The sequence below is a fragment of the Acomys russatus genome, chromosome 6 (assembly GCF_903995435.1).
Source record: "Acomys russatus chromosome 6, mAcoRus1.1, whole genome shotgun sequence".
In the NCBI taxonomy this organism is placed as follows: domain Eukaryota; kingdom Metazoa; phylum Chordata; class Mammalia; order Rodentia; family Muridae; genus Acomys; species Acomys russatus.
The window spans coordinates 9,652,281-9,677,211 of NC_067142.1; the positions used below are offsets into that span (position 1 = coordinate 9,652,281).

General features: G+C 39.1%; 1 protein-coding gene across 1 annotated transcript in view; it reads right to left on the minus strand.

The window, feature by feature from the left end:
* LOC127190912 (contactin-associated protein like 5-1-like) overlaps window positions 1–24,931 on the minus strand; it is a 721,994-nt gene that overhangs the window by 347,240 nt on the left and 349,823 nt on the right. The window contains exon 12 of the mRNA XM_051148186.1: window positions 1,132–1,251. Coding sequence (XP_051004143.1) covers window positions 1,132–1,251 — 120 coding nt within the window. The remainder of the gene's footprint in view (window positions 1–1,131; window positions 1,252–24,931) is intronic.

The window sequence follows — 24,931 nt, forward strand, 5'->3', positions numbered from 1 at the left end:
TGTAACAAGAATAAATTTTTAAAAAACCACTGATTTTGTGGTTTTAGGCCATTGAGTTTGTGTTAATTTGTTACAGCAGCAATGAAGATTAACATCATTGTTGTTTTGTATGTGGCCCCCTTTTTCCATCTTTGTAAAAATCTGAATAAAGCCTTCTAATTTAATTCTAATAACATTAAAAAAAACAACAATTCACAGAAAATGAAGCTACATCTATATTGAATATATTACAAAGATGATTGAGTGCTTAGAAGTTTGATACTTTCTTGGGCAATCCTGGACTATTGAATAGTAGTTTATTGTCAAACTATGTGCATAACATAACAAGTCTTGTGATTTTCTTACAAATTCTCCTGAAATATATGCAGAGACCTCTATATTTTCTGAACCTAAAGGCAAAGAATGTAATCAGATAGCATCTGAAGCTCAGAGCAGAGATGTTCATATTTACTGAAATTTCCCCTCCTGATGCTTGTCTAGTATATAGAAAAATATGTTGATTTACAACTGACACAATAAAATCATGACAGAACATGGGATTTATGGTAATCCCATGGTCATGTCCTAGAATAAACTAACTCTTAGTGCTTTCAGGATGATATCTGTGACTTTTAGGTCCTCACTAACTGGCTCAACATACATGATTAGCTCTAATTCTCACAGCTCTTTGGTGTACAGTTGTCTCATTCCCATTTCACTTATGAACCACTTAACCTCAACATGATAGGACTCATCCAGATACACACTCCACAGAACCTTCTGTGCATGGAGTTCTGCTTTGTGAATCAAGACTTCTCACTCCCTTTCCTACCTTATTTTTCATTTTGTTTTAGTGTCCATACCATTTTCTTTCTGTTGTTGAGTTATAACAGATGTCTTTGGAAAGTTCTATAGAAAACACTTCATGATCCATTCCTGATTCAGTGAATGGTGTCATAACCACCAAGCTCCCTCTACTTTTTATCTTGAAAATAATTAAGTTAGTTCCTATTATTTGTCAAGATAGCATCTTTTCCTCATGAAGGTAGTCCTGTATGTTTTTGTTCACTCTGGTGTCTTTTTTCAAATCCTCTCTTTCATCTCATACCACCAGACACCCAGATTAGGCATGCTTGGAATTATCCCCCTTACCAGTGATATTGCAGTACACCTTGAGTGGTTCCAGTGGCCCACTGCCATCAGAGTCGACATAGAAGAACCCAGCTGTGTTCCCTCGGTGTCTGTACATCTCACAGGATTGCTCATAGATAGCTGGAAAGACACAAAGGCAAACTTGATTCTGAATATCCCTCTGCAGAAGTCAGCAGCACCTTTAAGCCCACTTCTCATGTTTCTTCCCTTCCCTTCCTGTATAGTCCTTTACTATTCAGTGTTCTGGTATGTCACAGACTGATATTCATTTCAGATTCATTTCTTCTGCTATAAAAAATACCCTGACAAGAAAGCAACTTAAATGAGAAGGGGCTTATTTTGGCCTATGTTAAGTTCTAGGTTAAATCCATCATTGAGAGGAAATTACAGTTGCTGGAATTGAAGGAGCAACTGTTACATTACATCCACAGACAAGGGCACTAAAATAATGCATGCAGATTTGCCTACTTGCTGGCTTATTTATACTCTGCTTTATTTCTTTACTCAAATAGTTCATAAACTATGCTGGTAGTGCTTTGTGCCAACTGCACACAAGCTAGGGTGATTTTTGAAAAAGGAACCACTGATGGAGATGCCTCCATCAGATTGCAGTGTAGAGAAATCTAACCTATAGAGCAGTTTTTGTATTAATGATTGATGTGGAAGGGTCAAGCTTACTAGCAGCAGCACCATCCCTCAGAAGACAGACCTATGTGGCATTATAAAGCAGGCTGATCAAGCCATAAGAGCGGTCCAATAAGCAGTACTCCTCCATTGCCTTCATTCCATTCCTTCCTCCACGTATATGCCTTGAGTTCCTGTTCTGACCTACCTTCAGGAGGAACTATAACCACTTCCTTAAGGTGTTTATGACAGCAATAAGAACATAACTAAAACAAGGAACCCCTGTGTAAAGAACGATGGCCTCTTTTTGGGCTGGATCTTTCTATACCATTTAACACAAGACAATCACCTAAAAAATGTGCTCTGGAAAACCAAGTACTGAGAATCCCTCATTGAGACTCTCTTCTCAGGTAATTGTAGGTTGTTTCAAGTTGACAGTTAAAACTAACCCTCACATGTCCTTACTGAATCATGCTTCATTCATTCATTCATTCATTCTTCTAAGCCCATCTCAGAAATACATCTACCCTGAAGCCTCTCTTATCTGTCCATAGTCATTTTTTATTTACATTCTGCATTTCAGTAAACACATCCCACTGTGGACTAAGGTCAAATCATCAGCATGCATGTCTATCTTCTATGTGCTGAAGAATCTCTAAGAGCCATTGATTTTACATTTGACTTTGCATCACTGCATCAAGCAGATCTCTGAACTGCACTGGGATTCAACACATATTAGCTAGTAAAGTTAATATGGACATATACTGCTATACCTTTTTAGCAATAAGATATGAGGACAGCATCTTGGAGTGTGTGTGTGTGTGTGTGTGTATGTGTGTGTGTGCACATGCATTTGTGTGTTTGTGTGTGAGAAGGCCAATAGTCAATGTCAGATGTTGTTCTTAACAAGTTGCAGTCTTGTTTTCTCCTTACCTATTTTGCTAGGCTGACTGGCCAATCAGCTTTAAGAATCTGTCAGTCAACACCTCCTTAACATGAGGATTATAAGTGTGCACAAGAGAACTTCCTTTCACAAGTTCTGGGGATCATAGTCAGGCCCTCATTCTGGCAATATGAGTAGTTTGCCAACTGTGATAGACTCAAACACAAAAAGATACTCTCTTATATTTATATATGCCAATCTTAGGAAAGTAACTGATATACTATTAGATCCAGGTTCAATCCAGCTTCCCCTAACAATTGCTTACTAATTTGCAGATGTATGTCAGCAAGTATGGTTATAACCATAGGACAGAGACATGCAAAGAACATCAGCCTGTCTCCCCATGCATATAGCCCATGGCAGGCACAGGTTATAAGTATCATGTAATTTGGTTTTGAAATAGATATATAAATTTAATAAATATTAATGTTATTAAACCTACACTAATAGATTTTTGATAAGGCAAAGGAGATGGCCTAAATGACACATTAACCAACTCAAGCATAGAAATTTATATCTGATACTGCACACAATGGCCTATAGTTCTGAGCAGCATGTATTCATTGAATTATGCCACGCAGCCATGTTTAAAACACTTCAGTGGCTCCAAACATTGCTCAAGGCAGAGTCCAAGCTTGACACCTTTGCTGTCTTCTGCTCCTGTGACTAATGTCCCATCCCAAGAATATGAAGCTACTATTTGTCAGGATCAAGTGTAAGGGATGCTGCAAATAATTCAAGTTCCAAAGAGGAAAAGAGGTAGAGATTTTTTTTACATTGGAGTGAATTCAAGGTTAAGTTTGTATTCATGGAACTCTCTCTGGTGTTCAAGTATATTTTCTGAGACATAGGTACACAATAGTGTCACAATATGCACCCCACACACTGAACACAACAAGCTTCATATATTCTTGCTAAAACTTGGTCTCCATTCTTGTCTAGAAGAATATGACATATGAATGACAACTAATATATAATATAATGTATTATAAGGTACATAGCTGTGTACATAATGTACATATATGTGTCTGTCACCAAACATGTGTACACTCACAAGAGGATGAACATATAAAAGAAGTTGACACTGTTGTTTTCTCATGAAAATAATAGATAAAAACCAGACAGAATATGAGCATTTCCCCAACTGCTGAGAACACTGAAATGGTGAAATGGTTTAATAAGTTGTAGAATTTGCTGCCAAGCCTGATATATATATATCACAGAACGTGAACCCTTGGAATGAAATAGGTGAATACTTGCAGTGTAACTACAACTTAGTAATTGTTGTACTTTGGAAAATTACTGTTTTTTTTTTTTTCTGGCCACCCCTAAGGAAATTTCCATGAGGGACACTTCTTGGTATTTAGGTACTCATGATGGTCTTAGCTAATTTTCTCACTGATGTGACAAAATACCTGGCCAAACAACTTAACGGAGGAAGGACAGTGGCTGGCTCATAATTCTATAGTATGCAGGCCATGATGGAGAAGAAGACAAGGTAGCAGGCATATACACCAAGATTGGATTATTAAAAGGCAGTGGGCACCACTTTTGCAGTTTCTAGATTGCTTACTGAGGTAAAAGTCACTGACCTCCTCAGGAGTAGTACCGATGGAAAATTCCTATTTTGGAGGTCTTTGGAGTTTCTACTGTATGCAAAAAGAGTGAACATAGCTTCACAGTACTCTGTGGGTCTGTGAGTGTGAGTGTGTGTGTGTGTGTGTGTGTGTGTGTGTGTTCCATGTTTTATTTAGGGTTTCTATTCCTGTGCTAAAATATGTGTACCAAAGCAACTTTTGTTTATTTCATTTTGAGCTTGTTGTTATCTACCATCCAGAGCAGTCCAGGCAGGATCTCAAGACAGAAAACCAGAGGCAAGAACTAATACCAAAGCCGGGCGTGGTGGTGCACACCTTTAATCTCAGCACTCAGGAGGCAGATACAGGCAGATTTCTGTGAGTTTGAGGCCAGCCTAGTCTACAAAGAAAGTCTAGGACAGCCAAGGCTACTCAGAGAAACCCTGTCCAAAAAAAAAACAAAAAACAAAAACAAAAACAAAAAAAAACAAAAAAAAAAACAACTGATGCCAAGGACATGAAGGAGTATGGCTTACTCACTTGTTCCTCAGGGCTTGCTCGTACTCTTTCTTATGCTATTAAATACCACCTGCCACTAGATAGCAACTCTCATAATTGACTGCCAACTCTAATCATTATTCAAGAAAATTCACTACAAGCTTGACTACAGGCCAGTATTATGGAGGCATTTTATCAACTGAGGTTTTTTCCTTTGAGATGACTCTAGGATGTTTAAAGTGGACAAAATCTAGCTAGCAGAGTATTCCCAGGCATGTATATTGAGGTCAGAGGACAATCTCTGCTCTGTTCTCATCTTCTTCCTTGTTTTGTTTGGGGAGTCTTTTATTATTCCCCCACTGCAGTTGCCGTAGGCTGGGTGGCCTATGAAAGTACAGAGTATGAGCACTTTCTGGCTTTTACATGCATGGGTCCTAAGCATGTGAATTCAGGTTTTTGAGGTAAAGGCATGTTTACCCATTGAACCACCTTTCCAGCCCCTGGTCCTGCTTTTTCTACATAAAGATTCACCTGTATAGCTCTGCTACTTTTTCACACTTCCTTTCACTGAAGAATTCCAACCCATCAATAGTTTCTTACTTTTATTTCCTATCCTTTTTTTATTTTCTTTCACCATCTTATTCTTTTGTTGCTGTGTTTGTGTTTGTTTTGGTGAGTTTATTTTTATGTTTAATTCTTTTTCCCATTTATAATTTAAATTATGGTTAAAATTTTAGTTTAGTTGTTCCAAATTAGCCCAAGCATGGATTACGTTCCCCACATTCCTTTTCTTCATAAGTTTAATTTAGTATGACCCAAATGACGTGTGTCATGAGAGTGAGAATGCACAAAAATGGACTTGTGGTATCCTGTGGGAACAGGACAGAGCACAGGGTACAGTTTCACAGACACAATATTTTGTATAATTTACTGATGCAGAAGGTAAAAATTAACTTAGAAATTGGCAAAGTGTATAAAAGGACTCCAAAGATAAACTAATTTCTTCCTTGCCTAAAATCCAGATGTGTGTCTATTAAAAGCAGCAACCATTAAACTCAACAATGTTGTTGAAGAGTTACATCAGGAGTTGCTGCTGCAAAGCACTGCACTGCTCAGGGAAAAGAACAATGGTCGACATTTCAAGGATATTCTGGATAAATTTTTACACAGAGCAGATGCACAGTGTGACCAAACAGAGCAGAAGGATCTGTGTTCCCATATCTAAGGGAAATAGTCTGAGGACACTTCTGGCAGATAATTTATTGCCTAAGGTAATATTTGAAACGTCCTTGTGATGTTCTCTCTCATTAGAGATAATGATAGTATTCAGACAGCAAAATAGTTTTATTTAGACCTCACCTTTTCAAGTACCAAGGTCAGAGATATAGTTTTACAGCTTCACCATTTATTTTCCTACTGTAAAATTATAATTCCATCATTTATCTTGTCCTTTTTTTCCTATAAACCTTCCAATAAACCTTCTTTGCTCTCTTTCAAATTCATGGCATCTTTTGAAATTAACTATTGTTACACACACACGTATATGAATATAAATCAATAAAGATAACAATATGCATGCTAAGAAGAATTGAGACATTTTTAAGAGCTTAAAAATATATACTATGTTTCTGACTGAACATAAAACTAAGAAATTTGAGTAGACTGGGCCCCAGAGATCCACCTGTCACTGCCTCTCAAGCATTGGAATTACAAGTGCACATCGCTATACCTGACTCTTGCTTGTGGGTGTTGAGAATCAGAAGTCAATTGCTAATGTTAACACAGCAAGCTTTTTAACCCAGTGAACTGTCTCTTTTGCTTCTTGGTACATATTTTTAATTTCAAATAAATGATGTAATTATAATCTCAAAAATAGATGAACTAATATAAAAACTTGTTCAATCCTATGTCTCCTCTTCCCTGTAGTGTCCTAGGTGATAGAATATTTACTACATGATTTAGATAAGTTAGAGGCCTACATGTACTACCTGTAGACACAAATAAGATCAAATTATTCTAGTAACTAGGTAAATGATAGTAAAACGTTTATTTAGCATCCATTTATTTAACTAGGTTTATCCAACGTCTAGGCAACCAGATTTTTGAGAATTTGACTTGTCTTTGTTTAAACAAAAAAGAAAGAAAGAAAGAAAGAAAGAAAGAAAGAAAGAAAGAAAGAAAGAAAAAGAAAAATAGTTGTAAAACTAATGAAAATCACAACACTCTATTAAAAGGCTATCAGTGGAATATATTGGAAGAAGATGGTGGACTCCCTTTTCTCAGCAGAGTCCTCATTACACCTAATCTGGTAACCTCGTATCTTGTAAGGAGGATCACATAGCCTTCAGTGAAGATCAAAGGCCTGACCCTTTCCAGATAAGCAACTTGTTCAACAAGCACAGGGAATTCCTGGAAGTACCCACCTCATGTTGAGAAGATCCTAGCATCCAGCCAGGGACCTTTAATCATACCTAGAAGCTATTTCCTTACCCATAGCATAGTTAAGTACTGTTTTCTCTTTCTTGTGATAGGACCCCATGTTAGTGTTACTGCATATAAGTGAGTTACTTACCACTGTATGTATATTAAATATCCTGGCATCCATAGCCCTACTAAATCAGACACACTTACCCACAAACCCTTCCCCATTGCCTAAGGTTTATAAATAAAGTCTTGGCTGACATGCTTTTGTGTTCTACGATGATTATCTGACACCGTTTATACTTTGGAGAGGGGCTTGGACCATCGCTGGACATCTGTGTTTAAGCAGCAATGGTGAACTACATTTGCAGCCTCTAGGGAGTTTTCTGTCATCACTCCCAGCTTAGTGCTGACCACCACTGAAGTGCTGCCACCAGGCCTGTGTCTCACTGGACCTGACTACCAGAGGTTTTGCGACATCTGTCTGCTTCTGTTGTGCTTTGCGCAGCAGTTCAAAGAAGAAGCTGTAACACTTCTGCTGTCATCGCAAGCTTGTGGAACTTGTGAGTCTCCCCATTGTCTGATATCATCCATCCCATTAAAAGAGCTAAACTGTAACACCCAGTGGATACTCATTTTTCACTTCCCCCAGTTAGAAAGACCTGGAAGCTGGCCTGTGTCCATGCTACGAGCCTCACCCTGAGTGCTCTAATTGGTCCCTGAGGAGCAAGAAATGGGACCTTGGGACCTTTGATCTCAAGAATCTTTCATTCTCTTCCGGAAGAATACAGCATTTGGACCAACCCACATGCAGTGGGACCCAGACTTCCCTCCACTCTGCCAGATGCTAAAGGACACAAGTTCAGGACAGGAGACACCAAGAAATAAAGAGAATCTTGTCCACAATTAGGAAGGAACAATGGAGAATAATGCTATACTTCACAGAGCTGACATTATAAAGCTAGAAATTACATTATCACTGGATGTGCTGGTCACCTTTTGAAGTCTGCCTAACTGCTTTACATAATTCCTACCAGTAATGCTATAGCTTCAATTTTACACCAAATTCAGTGTGAGTATGTTGTATACAGGATCACCCACCCAGTACAGGTTTATGGAGTTTCAATATTACACAGCAGCACATCAGACACACACACACACACACACATTCAAGCAAACATTTTAAAGTAAAAAATTAATAGCAAAGAAACATGAAGATTACAGAGAAACAGTTATTTAATCTTTTCTCACTCTATTAACTGTTCCTAGCTGGACTGATTTTGCTAAGCTGACTTGCATGTGAGCTCAATCAGAGCCATGTAATTCCAATCATCTTATAGGGAATGGCTTCTCACTAATTCAGAATACTTGGCTTCTGAGAACAGCTCCATCATTACTCAATGAGTCAGGCAACTTGCAGATTATTTCTGGAGATGAAATAGCAGAGTTAACTGAGTTACCTCACAACCCTGTTATTATAATACCAGGATGTAGTGAGGACTCTGAGCAAGAACCCATGATACTTCCATTAGATGTGATGTAGAAAGAGAACCCTGCCACCGGAAGTCTTGAAGTTTCATTCCAGACAAAAGGCTCTAGTTTTCCTCTCCACATATCCAAGCTATTTATTCAGAAGCATAACCACATTATGCTTGACTTGGTTAACTCTCTTTCAGAGACAAAGTCTTGATACAGTAATGACCTTAAGAGCAGAGGTCATGGGATATAGTATAAAATAGGAAGTTAAGCTCTTGTTTTTACTTATTGGTTTGTTTGAATCAGGGTCTCACTATGTAGCTCAAACTGTACTCAAAATCCTCTCAATAAGCCTCATGACACCCAAGACTAGGCCTATAATACCACATCCTGCTCAACTAAGATGTTTTGTATTAAAACCTTGGAATTGCTGGCTATGTGTTCTTGTGTGTATGTGAGCGTTTGCACATATGTACATGTGAAATTTTGCATGTATGTGGGTATAGATTTGTGTAAATTCATGTAGCCATGTGACATAATTCTGTATGTCACGGACATAAGAAAGCCAGAAGTCAATCTCAGCTCTCATTCTGCAGACATCATCTGTTTTTTCTTTTGTTTTTTTATGGTTTTGTTTTGTTGTTTTGTTTTGTTTTTTGTTTTTTTATTTTTGTTTTTGTTTGGTTGGTTGTTTGGTTGTTTTTTGTTTTTGTTTTGTTTTGTTTTGATATGGTTGTCTCTCATTGTCCTGAGTTCACCAATTCAGCCTTAACTGGCTGGCTAGTGACCATGATCTGTTTCCCAAACATTGAGATTCCAAGGGCACACCAATATTTGAGATTTTCCATAGGTTCTGAATACCAAACATGGATCATATGCTACAAGGTAAGCATAGTATCCACTGAGCTCTCTCACTAGCCCAGAATTCCAGCATCTATTGGAGACCAGTTTAGACATCCATGACATTCAGCTTAAAGACTGAGAAATTATCAGATTCATGAACTTTCCGTTCACAGCCAGCATGCATATATATTCAGTTGTGGTACTCAAAAGAACTGTGACTTGATACACCCTCCTATGCTAAATATATATAGGAATAAAAATGCTGGAAAATACACCATAGCCAAATTACATTACAGATGCAGAATCTGCAATTACAGATTCAGAAATTCAGATATACAGAATTACAATTCATTGAACTAAAAAACTGAAGTATGATTTGTTAATATAATGGTTCTTTCCCAAGCCCTACCTATTGTCACAATTCTCATGTGGGGCAGCTTTGGAGAAAACATGGAAGATTTTATATTGATCACAGCACAGGAAGTCTATAGTCTCACAGTTACTCTGCATGGATGCTAACCACTTTTTGCAGAGATGAGTTTCAGGTTGTTATCCAGACAAGCAGAGGGCCTTAACATTGACATAGTTTTTCCTTGGTGCCCAAGAATATTCTCCTTCTTTTGGGTTTCCAAACTGTAGATTAATTTCTTTGGTGTTAGAAATGAAACACATTTTCCTATGGAGGTATAGCTCCAATGTACTGAGCACTTCCCTAGGTCTATAGAAACTTCCATTTTCTGACTTTCACCAACATGTGCAGCCTGATCTTTCAAGGCTTGATTTCTCATGTAAGATCCTTGAACTCACAATGTAGATAGGAATGGCTTTGAACCATTTGCCGCCTCTTCAGAGCACTGAGATTAGGAGTGGTTTTGTTGTTGTTGTTGTTGTTGTTGTTGTTGTTGTTGTTTGTTTGTTTTTTCTCTGTAATGAGATACGTCCTCATCTCTTGGATTTATTTTTAAGTGATATTTAAAGCACAAGGAAATTTTCCTATCTGCTTTATTATGTAAGTACTTTATTCCCCTGTCTCTTGTCTATAAAAATGTCTCTTGGGGCTAGAAAGATGGTTCATCAGTTAAGAGCATGGCCGGTCTGCTCTTTTAGATGTCCTGAGTTCAATTCCCGGCAACCACATGGTGACTCACAACCATCTATAATGTGATCTGGTACCCTCTTCTGTCATGCAAACAGAATACTATAAACATAATGAACAAATAAATATTTTTTTAAAAAGTCTCAGCTTTAAATAATTCCTCTATTTCAAATTGTAGAGAGGTTTTCTTTCCTGTGGTCCTATGTCCTCTGTGACATGTCACTTTTTGGAAAAGCATCTTCAGATACTACACCATCAACCTGAGAATTAGTAACAAGTTCTTCCTAAGTGTCTGGGATGTCACCCCATCTTTTTATTGCAGTACATTCTGGGTTGTGAATTAGTTCTGTGCGTTTTTTACTCTGGCATTGAGAGCCTCTTTCAGCTACTCATTTCCTTTGTGATTCCTTTTCCTGTTCACTCTCAGGTAGTTTAAAATTGCACATGAAAATGCAGCAAGATATTGCCCAAAATAAGTAAATGTATACCAGACATTCTTTTGAACAGCTTTTTATAAAAACAAAACAGACGTAAACAAGCTGAGGGCTCAGTTCAGTGGCATACCACCTTTGTAGCATATGTAAAGCTCCAAGACTGTCCTTCAAAAAAAAACAAATCTTATCCATTATATGTGTAGAAATTAATTATTCTGTAGAATTCATAGACAATGGATTTTTATGTAGGAGATTTATAATCCAGAAAGCATGGCCTGGATACTTCTTCCCTAATGCTCCTACTGTCTGAGACTGTCAGCTTGAGACTGTATAACATCACCACTGTTTTAAACAATACTGGTTTAAGACCCCCAAGACTAAGTTGTCAGCAGAGGAGATTTCTTTTTCCCAGAGGGCAGGTAATAAGAAACAAAGACAGGAAATAGAGAATGAGGAATAAGGGGAAAGAACAAAGGAGAGGGGAGAAAGAGGGCAAGGGAGAGGGGTAAGGGGTATTAGTCTAGGGAGGGGAAAGGAAGAATGTCTGACAAAGACTGCCTCTAGATAGAGAAAAGATAAATGTGGCACATAGAAAAAGGGCAGTTTATAAAGTTATGAGGGAAATCCCATGTTAGGATGAGTTGGTTAATTTATTTGGGCATGTTAATTAGGTGAGCTAAAGGGACCTTTTGATTGGTAGATTTCAATGCAATGTTAGCTGCACTTGATTGTCTGCTTCAGGAGAAGGCATTGGCCAAGTAAACAAATTGACGTTGAAAGCTAGCCTCAGGAATGAAATCTAACCTTGTTTTGAAAAGTAGAGGGATTGGGAAGAAGGGTAAGGCCTGCCAGAGCCATGCTGGCCACTCTCAAGCTGCCCTCAGTCCCTTCAGCCATCATGAGAACTCTGGGATGGTTTAGAAACTGCATTTGAAGATCAGGACCTAAAACAAGAGTGCAACCCTGGGGCATATACTCCCTACCAGATCCAAAAAAGACCAAACATCAGCTTTTCCTGACCCTACTCTGGAAACAGAGTCTTCCTTTCTCTCAATAACTTAAGATGCATGACTCTGCTAATGAACTGGGACAGCAAGGGACTCACCAGGAAGCAATCACCAGGGAGTGGGCAGGGTCTTGAGCTTCACATAGGTTCAGCAATGTTCTCCCTTTAAGTTAGGCTAGGATCTGGAAAGTATCTGCAGAATGTGTGCTGTGATAAATGAGTGCACTCAAATACCAGAGGCCTGGGGTCTTTCGTTATATCTAGAAGTAAAAGCAGTAGCATATGCGATATTCCCCAGGAAAGAAAAAGTTGCCTCTCAGTGAATACATAGTAAGTTATGTTGAATAAAATTACGAATACCACCGTAAACACACACCCCATCCACAGCTTCCTGCCTGCTCCCAACCTTAATTAAAGGGGATCTTTGTGAAATTTGTCAGTGTTGAATGATGACTGAATGAATTTCTCATGTTGTGCTAGTTTTCTGTAACTATACTAAAAACATTTGGCATAGTTAATGTGTGAAGAGAAAAGGTTTATATGGGCTAACAATTTTGGCACATGAAGCTGTAGACACATTGCTTTTAGGCCTGCTTCTGAACAGTTCATCTTAGAGGAGCTGATGGTGGGCAAAGCCATTCATATGAACTTACCAGAGTACAAAAATGATAAGTAATCTCTTAAGAGTCCCCAAATTCTCAAAATGCATTTCCTAATGTTGCTATCCTGGATCCAACCTTAAAGGCATGGGTCTCTGGGGGACAAATCTGATGTCATTGAATTTTTATGTTGAACGTAGGTTTTATGACATAAAAGAATCAAAAAATGTGGATTACTTAATGAACACCCTGAATTTTGAACATGATAATATCCAAACTCAGGTGCCAATTTTTCCCATTGATAAGGTGTGTGTGTGTGTGTGTGTGTGTGTGTGTGTGTGTGTGTGTGTGTAAGCCAGCAGTCCACCTCAGGTATCTTTTGTTGGCCACTATCCAACTCATGGTTAGAGAAAAGCCCCCTTAATTTACCTCAGACTCACTTATTGAGTTGGAGTGTCTGGTTAGTGAGCTCCAGAGATCAGCTTGTCACCTGCTAGAATTCCAGACACATGCAGTCATGTCTACCTTTGTATACATATCTGGAAGGTCAAATTCAAGTCTCCTCGTTGTGCAACAATAACTTTCCCAGCTCAGTCATCTCCCCAGACCCCATTAGATAAATTTTAGATTAATTAAAACAGACAAGAGTGCTATGCTTTATTTCCATAAGATGTGGTAAACCCGTATCTTAATCAAATGCAACACGGCATTACAGCCAGTGTCCCTTTCACAGGGCTGGACAAGCTTAAGTGACATGGTTGTAAGCAGGAGAGGCAAGGCATGTTAAGCTACAGCTTTCTACATAGACAGAAGCATAGCTGAATGAATGTAGGTGAAGTGGAGAAGGACAAGACCAAGTTGATATATGAATGTGAGGCTGAGTCTCATGTATCAAACTGGCAAGAATACTGCACCCAGTTACCAAGTGAATCACAGATCTCCGTGTAGCTGTAAAGGTGTTTTGTAGATGAGATTAAAATCCATGGGCAGCTGAGGTTATACGGAAAATCTTGGTGGGCTGTCTGCAATCATCAGCAAAGCCTGAAGCAGAGGTGAGTCTTCTTTTATTATTATTATTAATTAAACATTCCTTATTTTTTACATATACATTTATATTATTACACATATGCACAATAGACTACCTATAGCAAGAAGCACCATGGATTATATAATGTTACAGGTCAAGTCACATATGAAGGCAAACTCAACAGAATTACACCTGACTTCTCAACTCAGTCTTCTTGAAAGAAATATTGCCTAGGAGCTCAGAGATGGCTCCATCAGTAAACTAATTGCATAGGGGCATGAAGTTCTATCTACAGAACCCAAACACAAAGCTGGGTGGGTGTTGTGGTGTGAGTTTTAATATTTTGCTGGAGAGGCAGAGACAGCGAGGAGCTCATTGGCCTGCCAGCCTAGCCTAATCAGGAAGTTCTGCTCAGTGAGAGACCCTATCGTAAGAAACCAAATGAATATGTACAGTTTCCAGAACAACACACAAGACTGTGCTCTGCCATACACACACACACAGAAACACAAACACACACACTCACATACATATGCATACACATGCACATTCACATGTGCATGCACCTATAATTATGCAGACATACATAGACACACATACATATACACACAGACTCATACGTGCTTACACATAATACTCATATATACACTCACATGCACTCACAATACATATACCACACACTAACACACAGGCACATATGCATGTGCACAGATATGGATGTACACACTGCCACACACATGCATGTACACAGTTACATAGGAACACCCACATAAGTTTTTGTAGGTGGGAAGAGTCACAGGCACACGTATGAATGCACTCACATAGGCAAACACACATACACACACAATTACATACTTTCACACACACATACACACACCTAATTTACTCTTGCATTCACACACTCACATACATGCATTCACTTTGACACACATGAACACACTCACATTCCACTGGTTGAAAAAAGTTTAAACTCCTGTCTTGGACATCCATACTCCTTTCCGAACTACATGCTTTTTGCATTTCAGATTTGCTCAATCAGCTACTACAATCAGTTACATTCATTAATTACAATAAAACGTTCAGTACCTCATTATGTTAGCTGTTCCTATCCCCCTTCCTGCCATCTGATTGATATCAGTGGTGTCTATCAGCTATCATGCTCTTCAGCAACAACTCTAGGTGATCCAGGCTAGTCCTCTTCTGATGTGCCCACTCCATCTAAGTTCATGTCTTCTGGATTCTTGATCCTTCTCTATGTTCTCTGACTGCAGCTTACACCTGTGCCGTGGCGTGTAGCTCAACTTCAAAGCTCACATGCAATTTCTTCCTGTCTAGCTCTTGCTCTTTGTTGAATATCTGTATGAAGACCATACATTTTATTCATCTTGGTTTGTGCATGGGTGGTGGTACATTCTTTTCAGTGTTTATATTAGCACTCGCCTCCATAGTCCTTCTATTGTGAAGCCTTTGACTTTGAAATCAAATCTTGAATTGCTTGAAAGTTTAGTCTAAAGTTGGGCCCAGAATAGACACTTGTTTATACCTGACTGATATAAATAAGTGTTGCTCAGATGAGTGAACATAAAGAGGAAATATTTACAAGAACATGAGATGGATGAAAACAAATGGCAGTGGAAGTGGCAGTGGCATAATCTCACACAAGGTAAAATGCAGGCCAAACTGTGATGGCCAAATTGGAAGTCAGCTACCGTGATTATCACACTGTGATGAAAAGCAGACTTGCATGAATTAATAAGAATAGCAGAAATTATTCCTTCTGTTAAATAATTCTTAAGCACTTTCTAAGTCCAATAAGTTCAGAAACTGTTTATTCCACAACCACAAACCTCCTGATGGAAACGGAGGTGTGATTGTTATAGCAAACAGTGAAAGCTTAAGAGATAGGTTAAAGATTAAGACTATCAACTGTTTTTGCAGAGGACCAGAGTTCAGTTGCCATCACTCACATTGATTTGCTAAAAAGTGCCTGTAACTCAAGCTCCCAGAAATCCAACACATTCCTCTGGCCTCTGCAGGCACCTTCCTTTATATCTACACAGACACAGATAGGTAATTTGAAAACAAGTCTCCAACTTTCAAAAACGATAGTCTTCTCCTTCTTATGACTCCTGGCAATCCTGTGAGGAGAGTTTCAACGGCAGAGTCTCTGCAATAGAACTGTTTGAGACCAATGTACACAAATAGAAAGCATGGGATAGATTTCACCTCCAAAGGCTGCAACCCTTCAAGGAAAAACACAAGGAATATCTGGTACAACGCAGACAGTTCTGAGAATACCAGCTTGAGGAAACATACACAAAATCACAACTTCAGAGTTCCTTTCAGACTCAGAAGTCAGCATTTCATACTAATTCACAGGAGAGCAGAAATGTAGAAGAACAGGGGCTGCTGAGGAGCTGTGGAAATTCTAGGGCAGAGCCATGGTTTAGTGTTATAACACTTGCTTAGTGTTTACCAGGCCCGGCTTCAAACCCTGCTGTCATAGAAAGGAAGCTTAAACTAGCAGTGGCTCAGCATTTCAGAGCAGTGCTGCTCTTCCAGAAGACCCAACATCAGCTCCCACCATGTACTTTAGGCAGTCACAACCACGTGTAACTCCAGATCCATGGATACTGATGCCTTTTCTTGGTTACTGGTGGCTTCTGCCCTCATGCACACAGACACATACACATGCATGCATGCATACATATGTACATACATACATATAATAATGAATGAAATTTCACACGTAAAAATCATAATTGTTGATCTGCTTCATAGTCATTATGTCTACCATCCTATGTGTGTGACCTACTATCTCATTACAAAGGAATCATAGTTGTTGCTACTGTCATAGTTAGAGAAGAGAGAAAGCCAAGGACAAAGGTAGAATAACATCCTGTGGTTCAGTTAGATTGTCACTAAAGCTTAGAACTGAAACGAGACCCCTTAGTTTTTTAACAATCTTCACTTTTCATGTTATATTTTTAATAAAAATGAAAAGGAAACAAGTATGTTTCCTGTGTGTGTGTGCGTGCACATGCACACTTGCATAAGTGTGTACATATGCATGTGCACAGAGGCCAGAGAAAGCCATCTCTTGCCTCTTTTTGTGACTACATATCCTGGCTTCATTTTCTTCAATGTCTCTCACTGAACTAGGAGATCAGCATTTTATAGTTGGGCTTGCTGTTCAGTAAGATTCACCAATAATACTCTGTCTCTGAAAATCTCCCCTCCCCCTTTGGCAGCACTAGGGACAAGTGGCAGTGTCGGGCTATTTATGCAGAAGTTTCAGATCTGAACTCAGATCCTCATAGATGTGTCACAAGCACTCTTTTCCTTGCAGTCATTTTCCAAGTCATTATACTCTATGTCTTTTGAATATCCCCTAATGGTGTCATTAAGCAGAGAGTACCTATAAAGTGGACACAATGGAGCACGGCCTTCTTCAGATGGCTCCTGAGATCAGACATTCCTTGTCTGCATATATTAAACAGCTATTTCTACACTGATGTCCCATTTGAACAACAGACAGTAATGAATTCAATGGTTAAAAAACAGAAAACTCTCATTTCCTCTTGCCGCCATAATGACAGTGGCATCAATGAGGCAGGAACAAGGGGATGATTGACAGAGTGGCCATCATTGCATTAGTCCCCAGCAGGAAATCTTCACTGTTTCAAACTGATTTTAACTATCACTCTCCTGACAGAATAAAAAAACTCATTTTCATATCCTGTTAGGACAGTGGGTGGTTTTATTTCTCTTTTACATTCTTATTTATATTTACTTATCCAAATGTCCTATTTATTGTAGCGTCTTAAACATGGGTACTCTTACAGCTACACCAATGGAAGGATGATTTACAAGTGCCTTGAGAATTCATGGTTCTTTACCATGGAGATATTTAAGAGATACACGTTTTATGAAAAGCTGGAGCCTCAGTCCTTTCAACCAATTAAAATGAGAAATTTCTGTATATAGTGGTCAAGGGACACAAAACATGGGGCATACGATATTGTCTTTATTTCCACTAGGGTAGAGTTTGTAGGAATAAATGCTAATAAGATAAAATTTGCAGATCCATTCGCTCAATGGTTTGTTGTTGTTGTTCTTTGCTTTGTTTTGTTTTTGTTCTCACAACTTTCTAAACCTGGTGCTTGTTTTAGGAAACACACTCAATTAAACCCAATGGTTCAAATAATAGAGAGATATAATCAAAATAACATTATAGAAATGACAGAAATTTAATTTGGAAATTACTCCTGGAGATAGAATACAGCAAACTAAGCAAGCACAGGGTCTTTGGTTCAGATTCCCAGAACCAACTATAAACTCTGCATAGCCATGTTTAGTTATGAATGACTATAATCCAAGTGATGAGGGTATGGATTCAAGCAGATGCTAGGGATTTGCTGGCCACATAGTCTATATGAAACAGTGACCTCCAGGTGCAATAAGAGACCATGTCTCACAAAGGAGGTGAAGAGGAGCTGAGGAAGTTACCCAAACTCAACCTCTTGCCTCTACATCAGTGCATGCACACATACACATGTATGCACACACCCACACACACACACCCACACACACACACAAAAGGGCATGCATACACACATGCCTAGGTGTGCATTCACACACTGACATGCACACATTTGTAATTTACCAAAAATAATGAATCTTACCTAGAGTGTGATGGAGCCACCATCTACTTTAAGGATCCACAACAGTCAGATTTTGTCCTACTTCGTTTTGTGTCCGACTGTCCTTGGCTCTCTATTCTAAAGTGTTCTTCATCTCCTCCTTTGCCTTTGTATGAAAAAGAACACTTGTCTTGGCCCTCCTCAAGGTTGCTGTGTGGACAATATGATGAAAATGCAGCAGGAACCACAGGAAGGCTATGATCAGACTTGTCAGGGAGATTTCATGCCCACTGACTCATGAATTCATCTCAATAGCAATAGAGGTGGATTCTATTATTTTTCCCTTGAGTGTGGCACCAGCAAGGCTCCAATTAGGAGAATAGCTTGATACAGGTCACAGTGCTATTGTATTGGAGAACTTCAACGTGCGGAAAAACACTTTCTGAACATGTTCTCCAAACTAACTACACAGTCTAGATAAATAGACATCATTCAAATTGAACAGACTGGAAATTATTTACTTGATTGACAATTTAATCATGGAGTCAGGCATAGTTTAAAATTAAAGTGATAAAGTATTGATCAGCAACGGCACAAATGTTACTTCTTAGTACTCTTTGATTTTTCCCTTTCTCTAGTTTGAAAAACCCCCCGTGATTCACATAAGGCAGGAGCTTAATGTACTCATGACTCTTAGAGAAAAAGCCTTTTGTTTTGGCCCGGTGGTTTGTTTTTAAGGGTTAACAGAGCAGATAATGGAAATAGATGCTTAGTGTTTACTAAACCGCAGAGAGAGAGGACTGTGGGAATTATGTAGATACTGTTGTGTACAAGGACATCAGACAATAGTTAAAGTACAGGGCAGTGAGGGCAGGGGAGATGGCTCACAGAGTAGGAATGCTTCCTGTGCAAATGTAAGGATTTTTGTCTAAATCCCTAGCACCCAAATGAAAATCCAGGCATGGAACACATGCACTCATAACATTAGCATTCAGATAATCACAAGAAGATCTCTGCGAGCTACTGATTGCCAGCCAGGATCCTGATTCAGTGAGAGACCTTGTCTAAGTGGAGTAACGTGGAGACTGCTAGAGCAAAACATCAGACATCCTTCTCTGGAGTGTGTACACACACACATATGTACAAAGGCAGATACATGTGCACATACACACATATATACACAGAGAGAGTGGTGTGTGAAGGAGAGACTTATAAAAAGAGAAAGAAGGGGACAGTGTGACTGTGACATAGCACAGTGGATCATTATCCTCATTCTGAATCATGTTTATAAAGACTTAAAACAATCTTTCTTAGCAACACAAATTCATAGCCTAAATATAGCCTAACGTACATTCTTGAGGAATCATAGGGCACAAGAAATCATCAAGTTACCTACGATCATGGATGCCAGAGATGATCTGAGCTGTGTCTGGGGTTCTCCCACTGATGACTGCATTATGCAAAACTCTCATCTACACAGGAACTTTTATGCAGAAAAGCTGCTGCAATGGCCATAAGATGTGGTCATATGGGAATTCCAATTACTGGTCTCTTCATGAAAGATATTCACGACATTTGATGGATGTGAGTCTTCATATGTAATTAGTGGGATTTAACATGGAAATAACTGATCCAGTATATTGTTAGTTGTTTTCTGTCTGTTTGTATTCCTGTGTAGAGAACTATGTTAAGTGGAAAGAATTGAAACTGGATGTAGTGAAGTCATTGTTTAAAGGAAAATGCTACCTCCAACATTTATCTGTCTGAATCCAAAGGGACAATTAACCTCACACATTGTTTTCAGTGGGTACATATCTTGCAGATTGTTTCTTTTTATGATTTTTTATTTATTGCAATGTGTTCAGTTGATATTCCAATGGTTATCTACCTCTCTTGTATCTTTCCTTTCCTATCCTCTCACTTTCCTCTACCCTATTCACCTCCCCTAGACCAATTACAGAAGAGAACCTCTTCCCCCACCATATGACCACAGCCTATCAGTTCTCATCAGATAAACGGTTTCCCCTTCCTCTGTCTTTTTATTTTTTTATTAACTGTATGTGTGTGAAGAAGATATCAATAGGGGTCTCTCTCTGTCTCTCTCTGTCTCTGTCTCTGTCTCTGTCTGTCTGTCTGTCTGTCTGTCTCTGTGTGTGTGTGTGTGTGTGTGTGTGTGTGTGTGTGTGTGTAATTATGTGTGTGTGAATGTGGACATCATGGCACACATGAGGAGATAAAAGGACAGCCTCAGATTTTGACTTTAACTTCCAACTTGCTTAATACACCCCAGTTTTATTATTTTCCTGCTCTGTACACTAGGGTAGCAGGCCTCTGAACGTCTAGAAATTCTCTGTCTCTGCCTCTTATTTTTCAAGAGGTTTTATGGGGTTCTGGAGATTGAAGTTCAATTCCTCAGTTTTGAGTGCTTTACCCATGGAGCTTTCCTGCTTGCCCAGATTAGTTGTCAGTGATGGGGTACACTGGAAATTTGCATTGCTCTGGAAAGTACTCCTCTGTTGAATGAAATATATGAGAAAAAGTGTTCTTTGTTGTTGCTCATTGTTCACAGTAAATATCAACATGCTTCAAATGATGTAGCATCAGCAACAGACTAGCCTTCCACTAATGCTTATCTCTAACTTTGGGATTCTTTCTTGTTCCTATAGGGTTGAAAATACAGCCAACATGTGAGTTTACATTTCTGTGTTGCTGATACAATAGTCATTAGAAGCTAAATTTCTTGTTTCTACAACTAAACAACAAAATGGGGGGCAGGGTAAAGAAGATGTATAGAGAAAGAGGCAAGAAGAACAAAAGGAATAAATTAACATGCAGGTTGTTATGTGGGAAACTCTAAAATGAATGTGATGTTTTCAAAAGAGAGAAAAATCTATGCCAAGTGAAGACCTTGCTTTGTTCCTTGCTTTCTTTGATAAGAATCATAGCATAGATGTTGTTGTCAAATCTTGCTGTGATCCATATAATAATTAGCCCCATTCATCCTTTTTAAAAAACTGTTATAATGAGAAAAGTGCTTTTAATTCATTTGGATCTGAGTGCACATTCTACTTTCTTTACTTTTGTGTCTTTAAATATTTTCCACATAAAGAATACTTGCCTTTATTAATTGTCTACAATGGTAGAAAAATATATAGGGGAACAAGGAGAGGTGGTGCTCAACTGTGTCTGAGCAGGCTATGTGCAATTTTCATGTGGAAATGGGCAGTGTTTCTGAACAAGAGATTTGCAAATGTGAAGTTTTAAGCTGGCGAGAGCTTCCACAGTATAACCTGCTTATACTTTAAGTTGCAAGTTTTGGGCATCTCAGAATGAGTTGTCCCCGTATTTGGCGTTTTACACTCTGAGATTTCAGTTGTTCATGCTTAGGTGCAGTCTGAAGACGTTAGATGAAAATTTCAAGAAATAATCAATTCATAAGTTTGAAAGAATTTTTTTACAATATCTTATAATAATTACTTTACCTTTCCCAGTAATTGTCTTAATCCCTTCGTGAGTCTATTTTGGAAATTAATTTCTACTATAGGCATTTAACCCTGCTAGGAGGGATGAAGGTATTCTAAAGAGACTCCTGTGCCCCTCTTTTTTCTACCAGACTAATGGAGAGAATGGTCCCAATGAAACTGATTTCTACAAGAATTTCAAGCTGTAAGATGGGAAGGGCTAAAGGCTCGCCAGTGTCTCTGGGACAGAAACTTCGTACTGTTCTCATTTCATCAAACCACCATGCAGGGAGACAGGGATGAGAGCCAATACAACACCTTGGCTACAGCTGCTGACCTCTGCATTCTCTTGGTTCTCTACTTAAGCCTGCCTAAAGTTGGCCTTCAAGGGTTACTGCACCTCTTTATTCCTATTCCCACTGTAGTCAAATTGAGTAAATATTCATTCTCTGTTTTTCTTGTTTCTTGATCTGGCCTGTTGAAAATGTGTACCCACATTTGGCTTCTTGGTGCTTTCAGGCTCTGACTCCAATGGCTCTGGTCGCAGGTACACATGTATAGAAAAAAGCCTCTTATGTATTAGGTTTGGTTCTGCCTATAGTTACAGGGATCTATTAGAGATCTTAGGATATACTCCACGAATATGAGGAATTTTAGTAACAATAAAATCAAACAATCCCTCAAAAAGGAAAAACCAAAACCCCTACAAAGTGACACAGAAAATGTGGTCAGTAAACATCTATACCATTCCTTTGGCCCAATGCCAAGGCAAGTCAACTACACATCCTACATCCCAGGCTCACCTTAGTTGTTCCTGGTGATGCTGTCACCTCATCAATGGCTTCACAAGACTGTCTGCCTAAGCCTGGCCCTCCAGCCCAGTTCTCTAAGAGGTCTTTCATATTCAGCTGAGCACATTCTGACGTCTCTCTACAGATAACAAGCTCGTTACAGGCATTCCTGTTCACTTGGCCAACAACTGCCTTGCCTACCTACTCAGTAATATTTTGAACTCCTTGGATGTTTCTTATGAATGAGAATGAAAGAAACTATCTTTTGTTGTTCTTAAAAACAACACTCACTTCCCATGTCATGGCAAGAGTCTCAATGATTTGCATTCTGACTACAATTCTGGCTGCAGTCTGTGTATTTTTCTTAGAGGGGTGCTACAGATGTGCAGATACACACATGCCATTGCTCACATGTGGAGGTCAGAAAAACACTTCGGGAAGTTGGTTTTCACCTTTGACCTTGCTGAGACAGACGTATTTCTGGCTTTATGCTGCCTACTCCAGACTGCATATTTCTGGCCCTGAAGCATCTGCAAAATCCTTTCATCTCTGCCTCTATTTTTGCTGTAGGAGTGCTGCGATGTTAGCTGTCTCCCTCCATATTCAGATTTTCACAGCTAAGCTGTATCCTTAGCCCAAATGTATTTCTTCTGTCTCTGAGAATGTTTCAGTTCCCAGGGCTGAGGAAATGGTTTAGGAGATAATGTACTTGACTGGCTCACACGTCATATCTTAAAAGACAAGATGTAATGCTGTGTACTTGTAATCCCAGTTCCTGGGAGGAAGACATAAGTAGATCCTGAGGCAATTGGCCAGCCAGCCTAGACTACTTTAGTTTCAGCCAAGTAAGAGTCTTGCTTCACAAAACTAGGTGGACACTGGAAGACTTCTGGCAATCATATGCATGCATATACACATGCATCCCTCCCACAAGATCATACATCTTTTGACTTACCACACTCTGTTAATTTAACCTCTTGCGGGGATGTCAGAAACCATGCAGTCTTCAATGCCAAACTTCTGTTGGACATCCCTGGGTATAGTGCACAGTACACTTGGGCAGAGTGGTTAGATCTCTGAGTACAGATTGTGCCAGGTTGAAGCAGTGATCTGCTAAACTATATCTTTTTTCTACATGTGTCCTATCCACTCAAATAGTTAACACAGCTTTGCACTTGTCAGGCATTGTAGTCATTGCATGAGTAGCTTCTATTACTGGTCACTTGTCATAGAAAGGAAAGGTAAAGCATGTAATGTTCACAACAGCTTAATCTCTGCCACTTAACTTGTAAGCTAAGGGACCAGCATTTGATATAAAGCTCTCAGATCAAGCAAAACTTGAAAATGGAGTCATACCTTCTTCATCTAAGAACCCTTCCCAGTTGAAGAACTGGAGAACCATCTTGCCACATGTTATCTGGAATTTGTCTACAACTGGACAAGATGTAGTTTTAGAGGCTTCTTTCCAATCAGGTGTTTCTTCCTAGCATGCTCTGACTTCTACCATTTGCCACTTCTGCAGTTGCAAATAACATCCAGAATTTCAGGTCCACACAGTCTCCAAATTCAAGACAAGCTGGAAAATACCATCAGAGCTGGATTTTCCAAAAGAGACTGGTAACAAAACAAGTAACAACAAAGCAAACTCCAGCAAATCTGTTCCCACCATTAAAGTAAAAACAACCTATACTTGCACTCTTATTGCCATGCACAGCAATGTGTTCCTAATTAGTTGAGGCCCCGCTCATTCTGCCCACAATTCCAGCATTTTCTTATTGACCACTTCCTCTTTTATGCTAGGCTGCAGGCCTTGGAGTCTCTGTGTGCTGTAAGAGACCAAGTTCCAAGCCATTCAGCCTTTATGTGGTTGTTCTTCTTCTAGAGGAAGAAGCAGGGGGAATCTCTGTGGATTTGAGGCTAACCAGGGCTACATAGCAACTTCCAGAACAGCTAGGGGTGCACACAAAAACTCTGCCTTCAAAAACAAACTAATTAATTAACGCATTTCATTTTTTCTTTACTTTGAGAAAGGGAGAGAGACAGAGAGAGACACACAGAGAAAGAGAGAGTAAATGTGTGTGTGTGTGTGTGTGTGTGTGTGTGTGTGTGTGTGTGTAAGTCAGAGGACAGAGAACACAGAAATCAGTGCTCTCTTTTCCTCATGTGGATCTAGGAGGTGAAAATCAGGTCATCATGCTTGAAAAAACTAGAGCCTTTACTACTGAATAAAGATATACAGCTGACTCCCTCTTTTTACACTTTTCCTTCTCATCCTTGACATCTATTCTGAAGCCTTCATTGTACTGAAATGCCTTCCTCTTCTGAGGAACAGTGCTCCCAGCCTAGTAACTGAAGTATCAC